At 31.8% G+C, this 27,108-nt stretch overlaps 1 protein-coding gene across 1 annotated transcript; it reads right to left on the bottom strand.

Annotated features, from left to right (window-relative positions):
• Positions 1 to 2,881: 2,881 nt before the first annotated feature.
• Positions 2,882 to 10,943, bottom strand: LOC130937331 (protein transport protein SEC16A homolog). Its single transcript, XM_057867074.1, has 14 exons — positions 10,796 to 10,943; positions 8,734 to 10,659; positions 8,325 to 8,630; positions 7,423 to 7,551; positions 7,218 to 7,340; positions 6,907 to 7,074; positions 6,645 to 6,770; positions 6,413 to 6,547; positions 5,989 to 6,116; positions 5,805 to 5,913; positions 5,402 to 5,725; positions 5,142 to 5,273; positions 4,764 to 5,050; positions 2,882 to 4,122 (listed from the first exon to the last, which is right to left on the bottom strand). The coding sequence occupies exons 2-14, from the start codon at positions 10,435 to 10,437 to the stop codon at positions 3,597 to 3,599; spliced, it is 4,197 nt and encodes a 1,398-aa protein (XP_057723057.1). The 5' UTR covers positions 10,438 to 10,659; positions 10,796 to 10,943; the 3' UTR covers positions 2,882 to 3,596.
• Between the last annotated feature and the right edge of the window lie 16,165 nt (positions 10,944 to 27,108).

Raw genomic sequence — 27,108 nt, 5'->3', positions numbered from 1 at the left:
AATAGATTATTATTGTTATTATTATTATTATTATATCAATGTGCTGGATAACTTCTGTTACCACAATCCTTAAAGTTTTTTGTCTATTCAAGAATTGAAATAATTTTATATAAATTATAATATTAGTTATGAAAGTAATATAATTTATTTAAGCAATTTTATCATAATTCTCCATTGGCTGATTTAGTTTCTTTCAACTCCTATGATTAGAACATTTATCTTCTTTGACCTTGGCATGTGATCTACAATTGGATTCAAGTCAGATAAGATTCTTTAAAATGAATAGATGATATAAATGAGATAGAAAATTTATTATATATATTTTTCAATATTACATTATTGAGGAGTAATCCTTTTGTTGATTCTATGTAAAATGAATTGTTTGAATCAAACTAATTTTTTTAATTAAAAAATTTTGTTTGACTATCAATTTTATAGGTTAGTGTTTAAAGTTTACTAACTTAAAATATAAATAAATAAAAAGAGTTAAGTACGATTTTGGTTCCTAATGTATAGTTTGAAAAATTTTTTCGTTCTGAACCATTTTTTTTCATACAAAATCAGCCCCAACGTTTAACTTAGTTTTAAAATCATGGCGGTAGAAGTGGAGGCAGAAGTGGATCCTGGACAGCTTCTTCTCTCCTTTCCCCTTCTTCTTCCTCCGTTCCTTCTTCGCAGGAGTAGAAACACTCTCTTTCTCTTATTTTTTCTTTTTTTTATTTTATAAATTTTTTGTTATGAGTAATTTGGTCCAAAATTTTAATATTTAAGTAAAAAAGATGATTTTAAAACTTGATTTTAAACTTTAGGGGCGATTTTATATACAAAAATAAGTTAGAGATGAAAAAATTTTCGACCTATACAGAACTAAAATCGTACTTAACCCTAAAAAAATTACTTTCACAACTATTAGAGTGCATATATAATTTACTAACGTTTTCTATATCTAAATTATTTAATTTTACTATCAAGTTAATTCAACCAAATAGTGGTTACAAGTTATTGCTTATTTTTTTTTTAGTCATGTTTAGTGTTTATTTGGGCATCATTATCTTGCTAAAAAATAATCTTTGAATAAACTATCATTTCTAACCATAAAAGTTAAAAACGCTGACATCTATAGAAGACAAAAATTACCATTTGTACCCATAAAAAATGGCTTTTGCAAGCGAAATTATCCAGACCCTACAAAATTAAATAAAATTCCTAAACTACCCTTCTCTCCACCACTACTACCATCGTCTCTCCCCTTTCTCTCAATGTTCTCAGCAATCCAATCCCAACATCGATCACATCGCCTCTCAATACCACCGCCTCGCCCTCCTCCTCAACCGTCACCCTAACCCCTTCTGCTTTCTGGGATTTGCCACCGAAACTTTTGGAAAATAAACACCCTGAGAAAAATCACTAAAGGCAAACAAATTCAGCTCAAGGAATCAAAACGAAGCATAAGAGAAGAAAGGCGAAGTTAGTATACGCGAAGCGGCCGGTCTTTCAGGCCTGACCGTGCTTGCTGCTGCCTCTAATCTTGGAGATGCTGACGAAATCCTCCTCGGCAAAAACGGCGTCGTTATAGGCTAGGAGGGCGGGACCTTGCCATTGGGCGAGGGTGTCAGAGAGAAGTGAGTTGTGGCAGTGAGAGCAGCAGTCGAGGCAAAGGGAGACGGTAGTGGCGCCAGCATCATTGGCAGTCGATTGTGCATTGAATTACGAATGTGACTGTAATTAGAATTTGCTTTGATCTTTCTTATTTTCAAGTTATTGCTTCTATGGTTGGCGTGGTGAGACAAAAGAAGAGGTTGAAGGGGGAAAGCAGAGACTGCAGATGAGATTGGAGTCGAAAAGGTAGAGGGAGGAGGAAGGGTGGTGATGGTGGCGGTGGTGATGGTAATGGCAGCAGTGATGGTGATAGTTGGGGAGGAGAGTGGTGATAGAGTTTGGAATTGGAGTATTTGAAAACATTGAGAGAGAGGGAGAGGGGGAAGAGATGATGGTGGTAGTGGTGGAGAGAAGGGTAGTCTAGGAATTTTATTTAATTTTTTAGGGTTTAGATAATTTTGCTTGCAAAAGTCATTTTTTATGAGTACAAATAGTCATTTTCGTCTTCTATGGGTAAATATGTCAACGTTTTCAACTTTTATGATTAGAAATTGTAGTTTACTCGAGATCTTTTTTTATTTTTTAGCGTGTTTGACAAATTTCTATTAGTAAAACTAAAAGCACTAAAAAAATTTAAAAAAAAAAAACATCTTTTTTGAGAAGCTATAATTTATATCTTCTTTTAAAAGATCTATTTTCCTTAAAAACAAAAAAAAAAAGATATTTGTCATGTAATAAACAAACAAAAAAGTACTTTTATATTGTTATACCCAAATATAATTTATGGATAAAAAGATCTTTTTATATGAGATATCCAAACATAAAATTATTTTTACTTTTACATAAGATCTTTAAAAAAATAATTCAAAAAAAATCTTTTCTTAAAAACTCACTCAACCCCTTAGTATAAGTTCACCAAATCCCCCTTTTTTATTAAAAGCATTGTACTTAAATATTTGGTGGTTTTTGTTATTTCTTTTGTTTGTTGCATCTATATATTTATAAACAATTTGAAAGCTTGGTTGTGGTCTAAGTTTATTGTGTTAAAACTAATATATATAATAATTGTTATATTAGAATTCTTAGTTGGCTTCCCGTGCGGACATTCAACTAGTATTTTCATACAATTGGAACCGATCTCTTTACATCTATTTGAAGACGTAGCTGGTAGTCATCAAGATCGAAATCAACTCTTCCTCTACAGTCTACACAACTATGCAAAGCAGGAACCTAGGCTTGTACGCGTGAACCAAAATTGTTTGATAATATCAAAGTTCAGAAATATAGAAATACTAAGGCCATGGAAATAAAGACACAAACAAAATTGTTTGCTTGTCTCGTTTCTATATTTGTTTTCTTATCCAAACAAGTTTAAATTCCTACACATTTCTATATCTGTTTAGAGACCGTTGTCAAAAAATAAAATAAAATAATCCAAACAATCAAAGAGAAAGAGGCAGTGTTTCTCAAGCATGCAGGATGATGAGCCAGTAGCGAAGGGATCAAATTTGGGCATTTTGAAGGCAGGAGATGGGGTTGCAGACCGAGGTTGCCACGGGCGGCTGTCATTCATAGCAGTGTAGCATTGTTGTACAACAAGAGTTGTGGCAGCATGGATTGCAGTGGTGATCGGCACCGCCATGCTGCCCGTTGGTGGGGGAGAGTAGGGTCAACGAAGATGCGAGGTTGGAGATGGCTGCTGTTTCAGAGTTCAACTGTTTATGGACATGAAAAGAACCGAGTTGGAGGAGGCTCTTCAAATTGGTTACTGCTCGCCAAAGTAAGTGGGCCTATCCCTTACTAGAAGGCCACCACCACCACCACCTAAAGCCACCTGTGACCTTGGCATTTAAAGTAAAATAACACCTATGATGTATATTATATAGAACAATGGGGCAGGGGAAAAGATCTTGTACCACCATTCTTGTGTCTCAGATCCCAACCAACTATGATAATGACCATAAATAAAATTTGATATTTACAGCTGAATTATCTGCTCAAAGTTCAACCTCATGAAGATCACTAAAACTGCCACTGCCACTCCTTGTAGGAGGTGCGCTCATCGAAGAAAACTGATTAGGCATATACACTGATGGTGGCAGTCCCAAAGCTTCCCCTAGAGGCCTAATTTCACCCTTCCTCAACGGGCTAAATGAAGTGCTAACACTACTATCCCATGAAGCTCGCCGTTGAAGGGAACCAGGGTTGCCACTATTTGTCATTGTTACCTGGTTTGAGATGTGACCCATACTTGGAAACTTTTGTTTGGGCAATGGTGGCTTGGGACTGAGGGGTTGGGGGGACCAATCATTCCCTGAAGATGTAGACGGATTTTCATTACTCGAGGTATCTTCTTGATTGCTTTCTGTTATACCCATCATTGTCTGGTCATTTGATGATGGTGCAGGAGACGGAATGAAAAACTTTGCATTGGCTCCAAGAGCAGGTTTGACAGATGCAACAGGTGGCGATTGAAATAAGTTTGCAGAGCTTCCACCACCTTGGTTGAAGGTATCAACATACCTGGATAATCCATATAAGCTATATCAATTCTATGCATTCAAATGCATTAAATGACAGAGAATGACTCTCGATAATAAACTCTTCCCCTTGTTTCAGGAAAGTAATCGAGCTGCAAACAAGAGGCAGCACTCATATGATCTTCCTTTAAATTTTCTATTTTTATACTATTTTATCTTTTTCCTGTTTAAATTACAAATACCATGTGTCGAACTTGGTTTGAGCCAGTCAATCCACTGTAAGAAACATTTCCTTGCGCCTTTTTTTTTTTCATTCCCAAGACTCGATCCTCAGCCACTATATAAAGGGAAACAAGTGGTGCACCACTTAAACCAACAAGCAGCCAGGAGTGGATTCACATGTGCTCTTCCTAATTTCATTACTTTTCATATTTGATATTTCTAATGTGTACATTATAGTTAGTCTACAAACTAGAACAAAAACCACCCTTGATACTTATTTATATTTTTATGGCTACGATTCTTACGGTTCTGAAAGATCTCCATCTTCCAGTTTCTTAATTAGTAGATAAACCAACAACAGGAGGACAAATTTACATTGATAACAGACTATTATTGCATATAGCAAAGTTGAACTCTGCTTCCAATAGCAACATGATCATTGAAGATTAAAAATTATATTACCTTGACCGAACACCCATGCGGCCACGTGCAGAGAATTGGTTTGTGCTAGGTGGCATTGGTGGCATCCCAGGAGAACTTGAAGTTCTCAAATCAGAGCCACCATTGGAAGGTGATCCTTCTGTTTGTAATGCAGATTTCAAGTTGTATTCAGTTGAACCATTTTGGAAAACAGCATTTGTTGGTGGCGGCGGAAGTGCAGTTTCTTCAGCAGGAGGTTCCGCACCTTCCTCTACCCATCTCTTCAGTTTTTCGTCATAGTAGAATTTGTTCTTTTCACCCAATTTAGCCTTCATAGAGCAGAATAAAGCCCTTCAAATTGGCAATCACTGTGAATAGAAAAAGAAAATAAAGCATGGAATATTGAACAACTAATAATACCTGTTTGCCAGTGCGAGGCCTCAAGACTAACCCCACCGTCTTTTGCAAAAGTTGTGAGCCAAAACCAAAACGGGAGAAGCGTGAAGTTCCCCCTGATACTGCCTCTCGTACTTGTGCATCAGGTGAAGTTTCCTATGATGAAAGAGAACAACTTCATTCTTTTATTTTTGAAGTTAAAATACAATACTAGAACTCAACCAAACACATGAAAAGCAGAAGCAGAAAATGTCCAAAATACACCTTTCATATTAATCACACACCTGTCTGGGGCTTCTACCAAAGTCTGGCTCCGAAACACTTCTATTGGGCATTGTCATTTTATTATTGTCAGTTGTCCACTCGGTTATGGGTTCCATAGAAACAGATGGAACTAAGGATGACATGGCCATCGTTGATTGGCTACTGGCTACTCTCTGCGTGTGTGCCACAGAGTGATGATGCTGTTCATTTCCATGTACAGTTCCTTGTGATGATGATGGAGCAGGCGGGGGCAATCCACCAACAACTTTATGAGCAGTACTATCAAAAAAGTTGAGCAATTTGCCCACTAACTTTGCAGGAGCCAAATTTGCAGCATATCCACCCTGAATAGATATTGTTAAAGGAGATGAACATTGCCAAGACTATCAAAACACTGAAGGCTCAATCATGGTAAGGAAGTACCTGTTGGTGGGTTCTAATCCTCTCCTCAAGAGACAATACCAATTGTTTCCATGTTTCTACTTCCGGTGTCCTGCCAATTTTTAAGGATTTCAATGCTGCTTGACAGTACCTGATGTCAGAGAATAATGATTATTAGTTTGGGAACACAAAAGCTAGAATCATAGATCACAAAATATGAACTTACTTCAACGAGTCTGAAATCTTTCCCACTTCAGCAAGCATATAGGCATATATAAGCTTATATGGCTGGAATGGAACCAAAATAAACTGGGAGTTTCCAATCACCTTCGAATATTCGTATAATTCAGTTCTCTGTTCACGTAACCAATAGAGAAGTTTTGAGCAGGTACAGAAACACAACTTACAAAAAGTGAATCATATTGAGGATAATATTATTTTACAGATAGATGTCAAGGTAGCACAATTCTGTCACAGAGAGATCACAAGGTTTTAAAAATGTTACAGTATTTTTCTGATTAACCTAGGATTGGAGAATACCAAAGATGTAAGTTTAAAGATCCCCAAAGTACATTCAAAACATGTACAAGCAATAGAACAACCAATTTTGTGCAAAAGCTAACTTAAGAGCTCACGAGATTTCAACGAACCTGGATAGCTTCTGGACTAGCATAAGTTCGAGGAAATTTCCAGTGATCTGCTCCTAATAGACAGAGCCTTGCACTGTCTGAGTATGACTCAAAGTTTGCTTCAGCAACTAAATAGCATATGTGTGCAGCGGTGATCTAAAGTACAAATATCAAATAAGAAAAGATACTGAAATTATTTTTAAAAGAACAAAAAATCAATAATAAAAAAAACATAGATTGAGAAAAAGTATACCTCACTTCTCTCCTTCCACAAGCTATCACCTAAATGAATAATTACTAGTTCATCATCTTTGGTTCTGTTTGCAGTTATTACAGACAGATTCTCTTCCCAATCATCAAGCATGGCATTAGATCCTAACTGAAAAACAAGACTTTAACTTTCCCAATCAATCAAAAACCAATAAACTTTGCAACTACTGAAACCGTAAAGTAAGAAAAAATCTAAAATTACACAAGTCAATCCGTGTATTATGGTATTATCCTATTGATATCACCTGTGCAGACTGCTCAGGCATATTAAAGGCACTGGGATTCCCTCCAGTTGAGCTGTCAGCAGAGAAAACTTCAGCAGGTTGTCCAGCAATTAGAAGGCATAATGTGCGCAGAGGTGACCCTGCAACCAGTTGTCGAAGGGCCATTTGCTTAACTGTATCAACATAGAACTGCAGTGCAAATATTTACCAAATTCATTCCCCCAACAACGGCATTATGAAAAAGGATTGTAGAAGACATAAGGGACTGTCTAGCTCAGCAATTCAGGATCAATAGTTGTCCAGTATACAATTAGTTAAAACTTGCAGCTGACCTGTTCACCAAGTTGTGAAGCAAGTACAAGTGCAGGGCCCCACAATTGACCTTCTTGTGCACATTGCAAAGCCTCCTTCTTTTTGCCCGAGACAAGAAGATTTTGTACCTCAGAAGCCATAGCCTAGATCAAAATCAAAATAATTAATGCGTGCAAATTCAACAAACCCTAGAGGATGGGAGCATAGTCAGGAATTAATACACACCCGCATTCTTTCTTCTGGAGGCAAGTTTTGCAGGCAATGGCTCAGGATGCCATACTGAGTGAAATCCTTACTAGTCATCTTGACTGATGCAAAGAGTTTTGCAACTGCTGATTCAGGAGTATCATTTTCCTGCATTTAATTCCAAAAGTTACCAATCCTGGTTTTTCATGAGATGAACAGCATTACAACATTAATGACTCTGAATTTAAACTAAAGGAACATGATAAGTAATAAAGTTAATCATAATTCATAACTAATCGAAATCAACCAAAAATATTTCAGGGCGTTGGGTACAGATAATCCAGACAGTTACAGCAGCCAAATTAATCACCAACTGAATTCCTTCAGTCTGCCTATATGCATTTGAGGCCTTGTTATTAACTTATTATTATTATTATTAGAACGTTTGAAACCTTATATTAGCACCCCTTAAAAGCCATAAAAGCTGTCCTCCTCTTGCTAAGCTAGAGTGGATACCACTGTCCACGTCTACCCAAATTCTTTCCTTGTTAACACACAGCACTATGAATGAGAAATCAGCTTTCCATAATTGTTAAACCATGGAAAGAGAATAGGGAATAGAAGCCACGTTGGAGATCAATTATAATTTAATAAAGCGTTCAAAAAGAGTTGACTGAAACATGCAGGAAAAAGAAAAGGTAGATTCCATCTGCATCAATACTACAGCAACATGAAGGGTAGCAAATATAGAAGGTAGAGAACTAGGTGTGCAACATATGCAATTATGCATATAACAGCAGAAACTAATACTTTTGCAGTTGCTTCAATGCACATAACATCTCTCAACAGAACTTCATTGTTAAAGGTATGGAAAATTAAATGAACAACGGCAAAAAACAAGGAAATGATAAATAATTCACAAGCATATAGATTTAACTTACTTTCAGTATGGTATCTGTGCCAAATGGAGAACGTAATTTCCCATAATGTTGGCAGGCTATTTTAAGCAAGGAGAGAAGGAGTCTCAACCTTTCACCTTTCTTATAATCCATATCAGGTGATCCACAGTTTGCAATCTGCTCATCTATCCATTTGTACAAATCTTTACTTCCTACACTACCACCAACCAAAGGTCCTGGGAAAGATTGCTGGGTCAGTGCATGAAAATAATCACTGGAAGAACCCATGCTTCCCCTGACAACTTCCATCACGTTCAACACAGAAACTGAACCTTGAACAGCAGCATCCTTCAGAGAAAGCCAATGATAGAGTTAATCATTGTAGAAACTAAATTAAGATTTAACTATGTAAGCATAGATCAAAACACTTTAGAGCAAATTAAGAATTAACCTGGCTACCAAAGGATGAGCTCATGAGACTAGAATCCTTCATTACAACAAGTTTTCCACCAAATCCAAAGGTCACCAAGGCATGGGGAGGACGTCCAGCTGATGATCTTCCAGCATGAGGAGCGTAAGAATACTGATTCCCGCTCTGAAATGATTGCTGGGAGTAACTAAAGGATTTCTGACTTTCAGCGTAATCATTTGAGAAACTTTGGTGCTCATCATACTTTGTATTTGAATAATTTAAATGTTGAGTATGATCTGCACTAGGAGCAAAGCTTTGCACTCCAACACTACCATTAGATTGATGATGATTGTGGTTCACTTTATTATACATAGGAACTGATCCAAATGAACTAGAAGTACTCTGTTGATCTTTTACAGAAATACTTGATCCATAAGAATGATCCAATTGCTTGTTTCCAACAGAAGATGCATGATCCCCACTTCTATTAACAGTTTCAGTCGTGTAAGTGTTCCAGCCTTGCTGATGGTTAACACCATACGAACCACTCCATCTGCCATCCACAGCTTGACCACTAACATCCTGTGAGCCATAACTACCAGCTTGGCCGAATTCTGTATACAAATTATTATCCGTATGCAAAAAAGAACCAGTAGAAGCATGACCATTTTCTAGTCCCTGAGCCGTGGATTGAACTGATGAATTGTAAGTATCTAATGAGCGCCATTCTTGGGCAATTGTGTCATAATACCAACCGGGATATTGAGGATCGAAATACATATGTTCTGGATACCCATTGTTCCCTTGCGAAACCTGATTCCAGTTAGATACACTTTCAGTTGTACCAGATTGGGCTAATGTTCCTGCAATTGACTGAGAAGGTTGTTGCTCATAGGAGATCTCTGCTGCAGCATCAGAAGCAGCAGGCCAACCTGCTGCCACTGCTGCATTGCCATCAGTGCTTCCCTGAGTTGCAGCTGTTGCATTGTCATCTACTTGATACCATTGCCCAGTATTGTAGTCATACTTCCATCCAGGATAAAGACTCTCCCAGTCCTGGCTGCTACCGAGATCTTGACCACTTGTGCTATTTCCAAGAGATGCATCATAAGCTTGACCCTCTTGGTATTGGGCATAGGTAACCGAACTGTTAAATCCATCACTTTGGATTCCATTATCATGTTTCACCTCATCATGTTTCACTTCACCATTAGAACCACCATACACTTTCGCACCAAAATCCCCGCTAGACTGATCCCCAAATTCACTGAAAAAGTCGGAAAAGCCTTCGCCTCCACTAGAATCCATATTAAAAGCATTCCAACCGACTTGCTTAATCTCTGGACCGGCAGTTCCATTGCTCTTGCTGGCATTTGAATCCTTCAAAACATCGGATCCGGTTCCATGTATTCCTGGATCTACAGTCCCTTCATTCAAGGACGCCATAAAACCTCCCTTTTCATAATCACCTGCAACGGTTCCAACATTGGATTTATTGCCATCATCTTCTCTATTCAGCTCAATCCCACTCTTGCCAACACCTGAATTCTCAGAAGCGACGCTGGCATCGGCATCACCGATTCCCAGATTTGCAAACATTTTGGCGGCATCATCGGAATCACTGCTTACATCTTGAGCCATGGGCTTAACAGGTGCCACGTGGACATCATCGTCCTCAACCAGCTTATCGAAGAAATCCTCATCCGTCTGATCCTCCAACTGAAATGGAGGATTCGAAGCCATCTCCTCCAAAAACCCTAATCCTTGCCAACCAAAAACTCAATTCCCTATTCCCACTATACAATCCCTAATTTCGCCTTCTAACAAAAAATCCTAACCTCCGTAACGGAGCTTTAACTCGAGATCCAAAAGACTCAAGAATTCACTGCTCCAAAAAACAAGCACAATCTCGAGTTGCCGAAGTCGCAAGATCTGCGAACTCCAAAATCGACGAAATCGGAGAACCTGCAAATCAACGAGGAAAATTCGAAGGAAAAAGCATTACCCGGAAACTGCAAAGCTTCAGCCTCGATCAAACGCACCGTTTTGTGCCGCGAAGCAAAAGGACGGGAAAAAAAAAAAAAAAGATGAAAAATCAAACCTGTGCGCAATGAAAATTTTGTTTTTTCGAAGAACTGAAAGAGAATCAGAGACACACGAAAAGAGAGAGAATATTAGTAAACAGACGAAAGCCCTCGATCTCGCAACACTCCACCTACCACCGTCACAAAGAGAACTACCCTCGTATTTCAATTTTGGATTATTTATTTATTGTGGCATCAACCCTCAATTCAGCACCCTTTCTTTTATGACAACTTGATTTTTAACTGAAATAAAAATCACAATCTGTTCTTAACTATAAAGTTATAAGCCAGAGTAATCTTTGATAACAAGATAGGAAAGACATTTGACTTTTTAATTCTTATCATCATCTCAGGCTGAATTATAATTTATTTTGGTTAAAAATAAAAGAGTTTAATTTTAAGAATTTAATTTTGATATACTGATAAATATAAAATATACAATTGTATAATTATATTTATTGGATTATTATTTATGTGATCAATATAAAAGATAGTTATTTTTACTGATGTAGTATTACCTAATTAAATACATATGTAAAACTATTTATATGGAATTAGTATATCAAAATTAAATTCTAATTTTAATGTGTTAATATCGTAAAAAGTTTAAATAGTCAATATAATTATTTTTGTTTTTTAAAATAATGATTTTTTAAGATTATATATATATTTAAATATAATTAAATGTATATATAAATCTTTTTTATAAAACAACCAAAGAAAAATAGATTCAAAACAAAATTATATATTCTATAAACATACAGTAATTCTTGGTCAACATGTCAAATAATAAAATTTTTACTATATCTTAATTAATTTTAGGAATTTACAAAAATAAAATATTTGGCTTTTAAAATTATAGAAATACAACTTTTACAATTTAGATACGAAAATATAATTTTTTATAAATTTATGTAAACTATGAAAGGAGTCCTATAAATTTGAAATACACGTAAACCACATAAACCGTGGAAAAGATCCAACGATTTATACACGAGTTTCACTATATATACCAGCCTAAAGTGAGTAGGATATATTTACATCTATCATTTATATTGTGAACGAAATAAGATTATATTTTGTAGTACATTTTGAATTTATTCAAATTATAAAAATAATATAATTTTAAATAATTTGGATAATATTGATTTGATTTATACTTTTTAATTTAATTTAATTTTATACAAATAATCAATTTATAACGTGCTAATTTAAATTTATTATTCAAACTATTCTGATTTAATCTAATATAATTTAAATTAAATAGAATTATATTCTATTTAAATTTAAATTTTTTAATTTAAATAACTCATTCAAATTTTTAGTACATATATTTAAATAATATTTTAAATTTTTAATACGTATATTTATATATGTTTATTTAAATAATACTCTCAAATTTTTTTTAATACTAATATATTTTACTCTCAAAAATTTAAAATTTAAATAAATATAATTTAAATATTAAAATTTTAAATTTTATTATTTGAATGATATATAATTCCATATATTTGTTAATAATTTTTTTTGGTGACTTGAAAAGGATAAATTTAAAATAAAAGAAAAAAATAAGCCTCAAGAAAAGTTGCAAGCCTACAACATCACTAGATAAGCATTTCGAAGGTCTGGCCATGTCAACAACCATAGAGTATATTCAATTTTTTCTTTTAACAAAGTTCAAATGTACTCTCTATTTTGCACTATTATTTTAGAATCTTTTCAGTTTTTTAAGCATAAAACAAATAAAAGGAAAAATTACTGAAATAAAAATGACACGCTACTATCACACCATTCATTCACGTTGGATCCCTTCCGCAGTTTATGCATATTTTGTATTCTCATAGAAACGAAGAATTTCTACCACAGTTTCTTTCCAAATACTTCATCAACGTAAACCATAAAATCCTTTCAACGGTTTACGTGTATTTTAAATTTGTGGGACTTTTTCATGATTTACATAAATTTGTAAAAAATTACATTTTTGTAATCAAACTGCAAAAAGTTACATTTTCGTAATTTTAAAAGCCAAATGTTTTATTTTCCTAAATTGCCCTTAATTTTACATTTGTTTTTAATATACACATGTAATAAATAAAAGATTAATTTAATAGGGCCTAAACTTCAAAATGTATTATAATAGGCACAAATAAATATTAAAATACTTAATTGTATGCATATTTTGTATTCTCATAGAAACAAAGAATTTCTACCACAGTTTCTTTCTAAATGCTTCATCAACGTAAATCATAAAATTCTTTCAACGGTTTACGTGTATTTTAAATCTTTGGAATTTTTTCATGATTTACATAAATTTGTAAAAAATTACATTTTTGTAATCAAACTGCAAAAAGTTACATTTTCGTAATTTTAAAAGCCAAATGTTTTATTTTCCTAAATTGTCCTTAATTTTACATTTGTTTTTATTATAGACATGTAGTAAATAAAAGATTAATTTAATAGGGCCTAAACTTCAAAATGTATTATAATAGGCACAAATAAATATTAAAATACTTAATTGTATAAGTATCTTCTTTAAGAATATATAAAAACGAAAAAATATTAGTTATTATAATTTAATTTTTTGGTGTGTATTTATAATTTATTTAAACTATTAAACATTAAAAATTATATTTTTTTAATTATCTTCCTATTCATTGTAAATCATTGTGCATTTATATTTATGAAATTCCTAAATAATAATCATAAAGTATAAAAATTAAAATAATTTGCATCAAGAAGTTATTTGAAAAGATTTTTTATTTTTAATTATCAAATAAATATACACTTAAAAATCATCAATATATTAAAGCAAAAATCACCGATAGTTCTTTTTCTGTTTTTATTTGTCACTTTACCGCCAGATTTTTGTTTTTCAATATTCAGTTATCGTTGAAGAAAAAGAAGATAAGAGTACGTGTGGATTTGCATGCAACTCTACCTTCTTCCATACATGGTATTTTGCCACTCCAACAAGGGACATTATGTGTCTAAACAAATGCCAAATATCTGGCTATCTTGTCTGTAAAGAAAAACAATGAAATTTTGAAGGGAAATGTGGTGATATTAGTAGGAGAAAATATTCATACTTAGATTCATGTATAATTTAAAAAAAATGGTAGGACAAGTTTAACTTTCATCACTATGATTTTATTGATGTCATACCACTAGAAGTAATTTAATCTAATAGTATTTACTAGTATGTGGCTAATGAAATGTTTTTAGAGTGTTATTGTTAATATTTCTAAAAAGTGAAATAATTTAAAATTAAAATTTATATTAAAACTGATTGATGGAATGAAATTAGTATTATCTTAAAGATATAATATTTTTTAATAAAGAATGAATAAAATTTTGCTATTCGTATAATTATATTAATAAAATAATTAAAAATAATATAAAATTTAATTGAATTAAGACTAAATATTGGAAGAACTAATTTTAAGAGTAAAATAATAATTAAGTCTTTGAAAATTTTAACTTCGAATTAATTAGTCTCCAAAAATAAACTAATTTGATTTTCCACATAATAAACAATAGACATCTTATATCTTTCTATCAATTTATCAAGTAAAACTTAATGGTAGTAGTTATATATACCGTTAACTAAACATAAAAAGAAAAAAAATATAAAAAAAATTAAATTAATTGGCTAGAAACATATCTAAACAATTACAATATTATAAATCACTCCGCAACTAAAATCACTCTAAATAAGATTCTTCGTAAAAAATAATTGCTTTAGCCATACAGTCTGCTGCATTATTTGCATATCTTTAAATTAAAACAATAGTATTCTCTAGTTTTAGTTTATGACTTTCTGAATCTATTTAGGCAAATCCTACTCTCGAATACCATTATCAAACATCATCTGATTTATTAATAAAAGAGCGTCTAGACAATCAATTAGATAAATTTCTTTTTTGTTAATTATCATTATGATTATTTTTCTTAAATAAAGTTCTTCCTAAGTTATTTGAAGATATGATTAAATTTCTTTAGTTTCTTTTACTACTATATACATTATTCTCCTATTTTTCATGGTTTTTCGTTAAGCATTTCAGTTAATTTTTTAACCTTTTTGTTCATTCTTTTATTTTAGAATATTCATTATTATATTTATCTATTTTAGATTGATTCAAATGAGTTCTAATTCTAGATTCTCTCATTGGAAGATATGAATTTGTTAAAAAAAAGTTTCTTGGTATTATTTCAATTAATTTTTTTATTAATAAAGGAGTTGGGTTCTTAATCGCTCTAAATTTTAGTATTTTTTATCATTTTTAAAATATTCCACATAGATTCATTCTTTATTTTTTAAAATTATGTTCAAACTTTTCATCTTTTTGAATCATTTTTAGTTGTTTAACAAAATAATTATTTCTTCTTATCTTTTATTAATGTTCATAATCTTAATGGTGGTTTTACTTTTAGTTTTGACATATCAATTATATTTTGTTGATTTTTTTTCTTGAAAATATTTTCTAAACAGTATTTCTTAAATAGTTGTTCTATTTCATTTATTAGACTAGAATTATCTTATATTTTTTCTTTATTATTTTGATAATTATTTGTGTAGTTAAATTTTTTTTCGAGGATATCTATTATAGAATTTAATTGAGGGTCAAAAGTATGGTGGAAATATTAAAAATCTTTATCGAAATGATAATTTTTTGGATTTCACGATATATATAAGCTTTTTTTGGAATTTGAATTTCTTAAATAAAATTAATTGTAGATTTTGTGAAAAATTCATTTTATATTAATTTAAGAAATTCAGTCTTATTAGAAATGACATTAGTTATAAAAGCATTAATTTTTCATTTATTAATTTTGATAATATAGATATTTCTTTTCTTAATCCTTTTAATTTATTTAATGGCTTACTTTCTTCTATCAGTCATACTTTAAAGTGTGGCTAGATTAATATCTACATGAGAATTTTTTTTTGTTATTTTCATTGGAGTAGGTGTTTATATAAATAAAATTATCAAATAAAATAGGTTGCAATATAGCATATATATGGCAATGGAGTATCGTCGATCCTATTTTACTCTCCATCTTCATTAAGAAAATTGTTCATCATCCTTTTTCTATAACCATCATGGGTCCTTAATTAAAAAAAATACAAAAGTTTTTTTGTTTAAATAAAATAAAAAATTTAACATTTACAGATATAAACGTATTTAAAAAAATTATATTTTTTATTTCTTAATTATTTGAGTACTAAAAATGAGATAGTTATAAATTTATCTTATTTGTAGTAACAAGGTTTAATTATTTTGCAGGTTTCTATAGTTTTACCGAATTTTTAATTAGGTCCCTATATTTTTTTTCTTTTCAATTGAGTCTTTATATGTTAATTTTTTTTCAATTTAGTCCTGATTAACGTTAAACATTAAAAAAATGTTAGTGAATTGTGAAATTACTTGTATACCCTTAGGGACTCAATTGAAAAAAAATATATAGAGACCTAATTGAAAATTTAGTAAAATTATAAATATTCAATGAAACATATTCCTATATTCCCTATTCAATGATTTTACGACATGAAAAATATTCCTATAGTCCCTTTTATTTTGTCACTATTATTCTTTTTCTTATTTATATACAAATTGTACCATAAAAACCTCTTTTTTTTTTTTACTTTTAAAATACCTTATCTTAAGAACATACAAAAAAAAGAAGGGATAAAATGAAACGAAAATAACAGTAATAATTATATGTAAAATTCAATTTTGCATCATTCAAGTATTAATTATGATCATGTAATATTTTAAATTTGTGTGGATTTATGGAATATAGTTTATGTCTTTATCATATCATAGTACACCATAGAAAATCACAAGACTATGTAATTTGTGTTAATGAAATTTGAAATCTAAAAATGAAAACTACAGAAAACATAGTTTTCAGTGTAATATACCGATAATTTTGAAATTAGTTCTTGTGTTGTAGTCTCTCACACTCTGAACTAGTATAAGATTAACAATAACATTGATAACGGCCGATTTTCAAGCGGAGAAAGATTCTCAAAGAGCATACTTGAGTTCATCAGGTGTCCCAACAAGATAGTCCTTTTCACCAAAAACTTCAATCAAAGCATGGTAACCTGCTTTCGAAACAAAAGAAGTCGGAGTAAAATCATCTTTGTGAGATCCATTCATCTCTTTGGGATTTTTCGGGCACTTCCATATACACCTCCATATACCATCACTAAAAATAAAAAATGCATAACTATATTTAACACATTTCTATTCGCAGCTTTTACATGTAATACCTATATAACATATAATCTCATATACACAATATTTCAATCAACCATGGATGTATTTAAACCGTTATGATAAAAAAATAATGAATAATCTTACCTCAAAGAAGTTAACAATGGCATTCAGGTTAGATCTATTAGCATCTTTTAGAGTTGACAGTACTTCTAAAACCATTGCCTAGAGAAAAGATAAACAAAAGCAACCAAGTCTCAGAACAATTCAAAAGTAACAAAATACCTTTTTTATTTTATTGAGATATACAACAATTTTAACCACAACTATAATCCTAGTCCACATCATTTAATTGCAATAATCCATATAGAATTAGTGACATCAATTCGCATACCCAGAAAGATTCTTAGTATCTTCGTCATTTTGAGAGGAATCAACAGAAAGATCAGGTTGATGAATCATAATGGTGACAAGAGTAGCATCTTCCCCAAAAACAACAATGGTACTGGGGTAGCACCAGCAGGGCTGCAGCCTTGATTCTAGGAATCCTAGATTTTTTTTTAACCTTTGAGTGTCATTGCTAACGTTCAAATTTTGTCACTTATCCTAAATCACCACAAAAAACAAAAATTAAAAATCCTAAACCCTTGACTCAGTTTTCTCACATTCAAATTTCACCATTTATCCAATAAAAGGGAATACACGAAGGGCAATTAGACACGTTACAGTGAAATTTAAAATCCTAAAGACGCGAAATTGAAAATGCTACTTAGGAGAATTTTATAATGTGGAGTGAAAAAGAGTGCGAATTGGGGATCTTTGAGAATGTTCTTCCACTTCCCTTCCCCAAATATTCTAGCCCATGCCCTATATCATGAAACTTGTCACCATGATGCATGTATGTCTATGGTAAAATCCGAATCTCCCATCATTACATTAAAAAAAGAGAAACAGAATCCTAATAAAACAGCATCATCACAGCAACAACAATCAACAATCAAGAATAAACCAAATTCATCATCAGCAAAATTAATTTATATGTCAATTCACCAATTTACAAAATTCCTGTACATAAGTATCTATATTGTAAACCCTAAATAAACTATTATATCAAAACAATCCAGAAATCAATTCAACAAATAGATACTCAACCAATTCCATATTTTTTAAAAAATAAAATTAGCATAAACATCAAGTTTTAAAACTGAAAAAAGAGGCTTTTTTTTCTCACCTGTTTATAGACAGTTCGAGTATAGGGAGATCGAGCAGAGGCACAACACAGGGATGGGAGGTCAGGCGCTACGAGGCTCGGCTCCATGCGGCGCAGTGACGTCAGGCGAGGCGAAGCACCGCGAGGGACGGTGACGACTTGGACGGGCAAACGGCGCAGAAGACCTCCGAACAAAACAAAGCAGAGGAAACCAGCGCAGAGAAGGAGGCGACGGACAGCAGACTACCAAGCGTCCATTGCAGATGACGACGACGGACCGACGCAAGAGACGGCAGTGAACGCGATCTCTACAGAGCAATATAGGGATTTTTTTTCCTTGAGATAAAATGCACGAGTGCTTTTGGTATTTTGGAAAAATTAATGTTTGTTCAGCTAGCTACTCCAACCAAATAATAAGAATATTCGTTTTTTACTAAAAATATTTTGTTATCTTAAACGTTATTCTCACGGCAGGGACTTAATTAAAAAAAAAAATAACATATAGGGACTCAATTGAAAAGAAAAAAAGTACAAAGACCTAATTAAAAATTTAGTAAAACTATAAAAACCTGCAAAATAATTAAATCTAATAACAATAAAATAAATAAAAAATTTTAAACACGTATTTTGATTGTTCACAAAAAAAATTATAAATTTTTTGCTCTATCTTATTGCTATTGAAAATAAAATACGCTTATAATTATCTTGTTTACAAACCCAATAAAATATGTTCATAATTTACTGCCTTTGAAATAAAATTACATTTGTAGTGTTATTTGAATTGATTTAGAAGTTAAAAATCAATATAATTTAATACTATATGCCATAGTTTTAAAAATTGGATCGAAACTACCAATTTCATTGGGTTAACTAGAAATCAATCATTAAATCGGATTAGATAAAAAATTAGTTGACCAATAACCGATCAAAGAATTAGACATAGGTTAAAGAATTGATTAACCAGTGAAATCAATATAATTTTTAGTAATTAACCAATTTAAAATAATAAAACACAAAATCACTTTTTTTTCAAAAATTATATATGATATATAAATATATTATTTTATTATATCAGTTCCATCCCAATCCAACTTTAATTGCATTTTAAACTTTTAAATTTCAAATTCTACCAGATTTCAGAACCTTGTTGTTTACATCTATTGATTTAATCTTCATTTTATAAATTAATCCAATTTTATTCAAAAATAGCAATTTATATGGTATTAAGTGGAATTTGTTTTTTAAGCCAATCCCATTTAAATTTGGATTTAACACTATTATTTTTTCACAAAATTATATCGGGTTAATAGTTAAATTCTTTTTTAAAAGATTACTCATTGTCTCATTCTTTAAATTGGTTCTCCAAAGATTAAATTAGTTATATTAGTCCATAAAAGATAAAACGTAAGTCAAATTGATCTTTTCATTAGTTAAATAGTGATGTAATAAATTAATGTCACGTGTCACAAAGTAATTGGCCGACGTGTCAGGTTAGTGACATGTGGCATATCACGTGTTATCTGGCAAATGTCATAAATTTATTTAGAATCAAATTAATCTCTGAAAATACATACGTAAGTCATTTTTATCTCCAAAAATTAAAAAATTAATCAAATTAGTCCTTATATATATTATTTTTCTTTATAATATTAAATTTTTAATATGTTTTAATCCAACTAATATTAATCTCAATTTTTACACCTTAATAAACAAATTTTTCTTCAAATAAAATAATAAAATAATTAAATCATTACAAAGTTATTTTTTATGTGTTTTTAGATTTTATATTTTTGAATTCCAGTTCTTTTGTAGTGAAATTCTTTTATAAAAATTTTTTATCAAATTATTTTTAGTTATATACTAAAAATTTTAATCTTTTGAATCTCACTAAATATATATATATATATATATATATATATATATATATATATAGTAGTTATTTTAAACTTTCAGATTTCACTCAAAATTTAGTCCAATCTATAACTAGTTGTCTATTTTTATTTTTCTATATTTTTTTTAGTTTAAAATTCTTTTTAACAACTTAAATTAAAAAAAATGACAATTAAAAAGACATAGAAAAATGGGATAACTAAATAGTAATAATATTAATAAAAAAAATTACATTAAGATATTAAGATTCAACGAGAAATCTCAGAAAATAAATTTTTAATTAAATTAATTTTTAATTATTGAGTTCTATCACATAAGTTAAACAGTAACAAAAATTATAAATTTAAAAAAAAATAAAAAAATTAAATTTTAAAATATTTACTATATTTATTTAGTAAGATTTAAAAAAATAAAATTTTAAGTATATAATTAATAATAGTTTGATAAAATGATCTAAATAAGAAATTTCACTAAAAAAATAAAATTTTAAAATGAAAAATTTTAAAATATAAATGACAAAATAACTTTGTAATAAATTATTTATTTTTATTATTTTATATAAAAAAATTGTTTATTAGGATCTAAAAAATAATATTAAAATTAGTAGTATTAAAAATATTAAAAATCTAATAGTATGAAGAAAAAAAAGAGATATTTATATAAGGACTAATTTGATTAATTTTTAAAATTTTAGGGATAAAAATTATTTATATGTGTATTTTTAAAAACTAATTTGACTCTAAATAAATTTATAACATATTAGATAATATGTGACATGCCATGTATCACTGATCTGACATGTCATCCAATTATTTTGTGATACGTGATATTAATTTTCTATATCATCATGCTATGTAACACTTAACATGACATATCATCATTTAATTAACAAAAATACTAATTTGACTTATATTTTATTTTTAAAAGATTAATATGATTAATTTAATTTTACGAAATAGAGGAAGTTAATTCTAGGGTTTAAAGGGTGATTTGCTAGGGTTTCTCCCTGTAGGGTTAATTCTTCGATTTCAAATCGGATTCCCAAACAAACTAAACTGTGCTCTGATAGTAACCATGGCTGGATGTAATGCTGGTCAAGGAGTGGTATTAGATGACACTGGAGGATTGGAGGACGAGGATATTATTGTGTTTGGGAAGGAAGAAATAGAGGAAAGTCTCCAGATCTGTGCTAAAAGTCTTATAGGCCGGATCTTGGCAGATCGATCCTTTGGTGTTGGTACAATTGAAGGAGCAATGAGTGCCATCTAGTCTCACCGAGAAGAGTTTAAGGTTATGGATTTAGGTGATAACCTATTTCAATTCTTCTTTGAAAAGGAAGTGGATCTGGTTCGTAGAACGCGGTGCACCATGGATACTGAAAAATTACGTTGTTAATATCAAAAGGTGGGAGGAGAAGGATATTAATAACAATGATAAACTATCTCGAGTTTCAATTTGGGTATAATTGTGGAAAATTATGGAGCACTATAAATCAAAGGAGTTAGGGAGGAAGATTGGAGGTACTCTGGGAGAGGTCGTAGAGGTGGATCTTTTCTCAATGAGAGGAAGAGAAAGCAGAATCTTAAAGGTTAAAATTCTCATGGATGCTACAAAACTTTTAAGAAGAAGCCTCAGGATTGCTGGACCTAATAAAAACGTGATTGAGTTATCCATAAAATATGAGCGAATCAGGACATTCTGTAACTATTGTGGTCACCTCGGACATAAAAGTAGAGGATGCAATCAACACCTTGAAGACTCAATTAAGGGAGAAGTGCAAGAGGAGAAGCGGGAGAATTGGTTAAAAGCCGAGCAAATAGGTTGGAGGGTTGAAAGTCACGAGGAGAATGGAAATCCTAATATCCCTAAGGTTGAGATGTCTCGGATTGAAGGTCTTAAAAAGCAGACTCTAGTTAACTTGCTAAGGAGCTTTGCCAATCTCTCAATGCAGGAAAACAGTGGCAAAAATAAGCAAGTTGGAAGCAAATCGAAGGAAGATAATAGTGGTAATAGAGCACAGATAAGATGGTGGCAGATCAAGGAAAAAGGTTATTGTTAGTGCATAAAAAATGTGGAGACAAAGAAGATTTTAATGAAAACAGAACTGAAAGTGAAGCTAATGAAAGAAGGAGAAAGGAAGGATTGAAAGGGGTGGAGGAGGCAGTGAGCTCTGGCTTCAATATTGGCCGAGAATCTGACTCATTGGAGGACGATGGCCGAAGGATGAAGTTAAAACAACTTGCAAGGAGGAATGGAAGTAAGTATAAAAAATTCAATGGTGAAAAAAAGGGAATAACAGAGAATGTAGCAATCAATGAAGGAAAAAAACAATGCACTAGTGATGAAAGCTCAGAGACAAAGGGGGGTGCTAGCCCAAATTTGGCACCCAAAGAGTTATGAAGATGATGATGTGGAACTGTCGGGGTTTGGAAAAACCCCTGACAGTTCACAACATAAAAGAGATCAATAGATCTCGTTCCCCCAAAGTTCTGTTCTTATGTGAGACAAAGAATAGTTCTTCGTTTGTGACAAACCAATGCCATAAATTGGGGTTTGCAAAGGTTAGTTGTGTTGAACCTCAAGGACTAGCAAGAGGATTGGTGTAGATATTGTAGTGGTGAATAGTGCATAATTTTTCATTTATTTTAGGTGAAAAGACAAAAGACTGCAGAGGGAGTGTGGCGTTATTGCAGTGCATTTACACAGTGAAAAAGGTCTGTGGAACCAACAATATGGCACCATTTTGAATCAATTAGAAGATATCGAAGATCCTTATATGGTTATTGGTGATTTTAATGCCATAATGGCTCATGATGAGAAGGATGGAGGGAGGATGAAATCAGTTACATCTATTGAAAATTTCAATAATTTTATAAATGCAACAGGCCTAATTGATTTAGGATATGAAGGAAGCGAATTTACTTGGTACAATAAGTAGTTTGGGAGAAATTTGATAAGGGAGCGATTAGATTGATATTTGGTCTCTATGAATTTATTAGAATTATACTCAGGAGCAGCGATTTTTCATTTAAATGATCAAGGTTCCGATCATAGACCACTGCTGTTTGAATCGGAGTTAGAGCAATGGAAGTTTAAGAGGAGGTTTAGGTTTCAGGAGAGGTGGTGTAATAATGAGGGGGTTGGACAGATTGTAAAAGACACATGAAAAGAATCTATAGAAGGCTCATCTATGTTCCGTCTTTACACAAAGCTTAAAATTGTTAGGCATTGCCTTGTTGAGTGGCAACAACAGTCCGGCAGAAACTCACTAAGACAGATCTAGCAGCTTAAACAAATGATAGAAGACAAAAAAAAGCAAAGCACAGGAATCAGACAACTTTTGTATTAAGGTTTTAGAAGAAGAACTTATAGAAGCCTACCTAAGTGAAAACGTTATTGGAAAGAGAAAGCAAGAGAGCAATGGCTAAAATATAGTGATCAAAACACGAAGTATTTTCACTCAATGGTGTAAATGAGAAATAAGCACAATAGAATACAGAAACTTGAAGATGAAGGAAGGGAGGTGCACACTGATTCGGAAGGAAATGGGAGGACAGCATAGCAATACTTTGAGACACTGTTCAGTTCGAGGTCCCCACTAACCCGAATGCATTGCTCTCAACAATGAGAAGGAAGGTATCTAGACAGAACAATTGGGCCCTTACAAGACCAATTAATGAGTAGGAGATTAAGAGGGCAGTCTTTTCAATTAACTCTTTCTCAGCTCCAGGAGACAATGGTTTTACCGCAAAATTCTATCACTTCTTTTGGGATACTATTAAAGAAGATATAATAAAAGCAGTCACTAGTTTTTTTTCAGGTAGAAGAATGCTGAGGTCTTTCAATCATACACACATTTGTCTTATTCCTAAAATACCTGAAGCTGCTAACATGTCACAGGTACGACCTATCAGTTTAAGCTCAATCTTCTATAAAATTATTTCAAAGGTATTGATACATCGTTTGCAATTTATCATGAATTGGGTAACCAGTAATAACAAGAGTGCATTCATAAAGGGGCAGTTGATTAGTGACAATGTCCTAATAGCACATGAGTATATGCTTTTTTTGAAGAATAAAAAATTTGTAACTACTGTTTCCTATTCTGTTACTGTGGATGGTTAACCTAAAGGTTTCTTTAAACCTATAAGAGGTCTCCGACAAGGGGATCCTCTTTCACACTATCTTTTCATTCTTTGCGCAGAGGGATTCTCCCATTTGCTACACAGAGAAAAATAGAATAATGATATTGTCGGGCTCAGATTAAACAGTAGTTACCCTACTATCACATATTTATTTTTTGCATATGACTCTATAATTTTCAGCAAAACAAATTCTCAGGTATGCCAAAATATAATGCAGGTGTTGAATGACTAAACAGTATAAGTGGACAAGAGGTGAACTTGAATAAATTTGCTGTGTTTTTCAGTCGGAATACACTGCAATCAGAGAGAAAAATCTTTGCAAACATACTTCAAGTCCCGAATGTTGGTGCTCAAGATAAATATCTGAGTTTACCAACAACAATCCAAAAATAAAAAAAGCAACATTCGCATATGTCAAAGATAAAGTTGCAAAAAAATTACAGTACTGGAAACGATCATTACTGTCGGTTAGTGGTTGTGAAGTTCTAATTAAATATGTGGGTATGGTTATCCCGATCTATACACTTTGGGGTGCTTTAAACTACCTGAAATTTTTATAGACGAAATTCAGAGACTGCTTATGCAATTTTGGTAGGGGCAAAAACAAAGAGAAACGAGATTTCACTGGATTAAGTGGGACACAATGTGTAAACCAAAAAATCAAGGAGGATTAGGGTTTAAGGTCCTAAAAGCTTTTAATCTTGCCATGCTAGAAAAATAGGGATGAAGATTAATGACCAAACCAAATTCCTTAGTGACTAAAGTCTTCAGAAGCAAGTATTTTAGACATTCTTTATTTTTAAAAGTTGATGTTAGCTACAATCCGTCATGGGCTTGGAGGAGCCTATTAGAAGGGCGAAAGATATTGAAAAAGGGAGTTTTCTGGCAAATTGGGAGAAGATCAATAGTGAAAATTTGAGAAGATTATTGGGTTGAAAGACAAGGACCACTAACACTAAGACAGAATCAGAAGCCTAATCCAAACTTAACTTGAGTCTCTCAACTCATCACTGAGGAAGGTAATTGGAATGAGCCTCTTATAGCCAGCAACTTCACACCGAAAATTATACAGAAAATACTTCAAATAAACATTAAAAAAGAAGATAACTTGATTTGGTACAGGGAAAAAGGAGACTCTTACTTTGTAAGGTCAGGATATGAGGTATGCTTCAATTTTTTTCACCCGTCACTCGAAAGTCTTCCACCAATTTTTGGAAACAAAAATCTATGAAATTCGATTTGGGATCTTGACTGTCCAGCCAAAGTTAAGGTCTATCTGAAAAACTCTCCATAATGGCTTTCCGGTGAGGCACCGACTGCACGCCTGCATTCAAGCTGTTCCTGTGATATGCTCAAGATGTGAAATGGAGGACGAGACTTTGACTCATTGTTTACTTACCTGCAATTACTCGCGGCAAGTGTAGAATCATATGGGGCTCTTATTCAACAGTCTAAATAGAGTGGATGAAGAGAATAATTTTGACAATTAGTGGAGGGAGATGCAGGTAAAGATAAAGTAAGAGAGTTTTAATAAGAAGCAACAAAGTCTTCTTACGATGGTGCTATGGAGAATTTGGATATCTAAGAACAAATGACTTTTTGATGACAAAAGAAGTAAATTGGCTACTATTTAGAAAGAGGGACAAAAGATGAACGAAGAATTTTATCTTAAAGATAATTTATTGTTTCCTTTTGATTTTTTTCTAGGTTATTTTAATACTTTTTCTTTGAATTAATGCCCACCTTATCCTTGTTAGGGTAAAAAAAAAAAGTGATCTTTTAAAAATGACTTCTACAATTTTACCATTCACTCAAATTATATCTATTTCAAATTTAAAATTTAAAGCTTAACATTTTTTATAAAAGGTTATGATAAGCACGGTTGTAGGGAAGTTGCATTATTTATTGCGTGAAATCGGTCCTGTTGAAATTTTTATCGAAACTTTAAATTTTCTATTGGAAGAAGTTACGGCAAGTCCGGCAAGCACGGTTGTGGGGGAAGTAAAACTGAATTTGGATTGAATTCATAGCCATTAATAAAATTTAAATTAAAATGAATTTACTGTATGGTTGCAATTTACAGGATCTGAAGCTTTCATTTCTATGGAATCTCTTATTAGAAATTTAAAAAATTAAAGGCAAAAAATATTTCTAAGATTCTCGTCGTATACTAAAATTATTTCTAAGATTTTAATTATACCAATTATATTTTTAAGATTAGAAAAATTTACACCATACAAATCTCTAACCTGTTTTTTATTAACGATATGTTGATATGGTTTGATGACGTAGACCTTTAATAACACGTATCACATCACGGTTTGATCACGTATAAGTTATAATAGTATGATGACATGTTGGTCAGTAATACATGACATGCTGACGTGGATGGTTATGCCATGTGTCACAATGCTAGTTTACCACGAGTCGGATTATGTTACATGTCACAATATTATTTATCCGCGTATCATTCACTATGTCATCGTTACATATGCACCAAATTAATTTCTTACTTCCCATCAAATGACTCATTTTAGTCTATAAAATTGAATATCGTGCACCAAATTAGTTCCTCCATCAATTTTTTCTCATTTTTTTGTAAATTTAAATTCTCAATATTTTTTGATACGCTATTTTTAATTATAGTTTTTATTATACAATTTTTTATAATAATTTTTTTATTAATAATTTTAACACATTATTAGAACACATGTTAGTTAAATCCAAAATTTTATTATTGCTTCTTGGGTTTATTTGTATCTGTTTTAATACTATTCAAACCATAGTTACAATAAGTGTTTATATTAATTAATAGTGTCATATATGAAAAGGCCATTGAGCTAATAGATAAAATAAATTATAAT

Source organism: Arachis stenosperma, chromosome 1 (assembly GCF_014773155.1).
Source record: "Arachis stenosperma cultivar V10309 chromosome 1, arast.V10309.gnm1.PFL2, whole genome shotgun sequence".
NCBI classification, from domain to species: Eukaryota; Viridiplantae; Streptophyta; class Magnoliopsida; order Fabales; family Fabaceae; genus Arachis; species Arachis stenosperma.
This window is presented reverse-complemented; position numbering and strand designations above follow the sequence as displayed.

Excerpts from the sequence above, each read along its gene's own strand:
- LOC130937331 (XM_057867074.1), bottom strand. The coding sequence starts at position 10,437 with ATGGCTTCGAATCCTCCATTTCAGTTGGAGGATCAGACGGATGAGGAT. Across the intron at positions 8,631-8,733 it reads GCTCATCCTTTGGTAGCCAG|GATGCTGCTGTTCAAGGTTC; the intron begins GTTAATTCTTAA and ends CTTTCTCTGAAG. Across the intron at positions 7,552-8,324 it reads GCACAGATACCATACTGAAA|GAAAATGATACTCCTGAATC; the intron begins GTAAGTTAAATC and ends AATTAAATGCAG.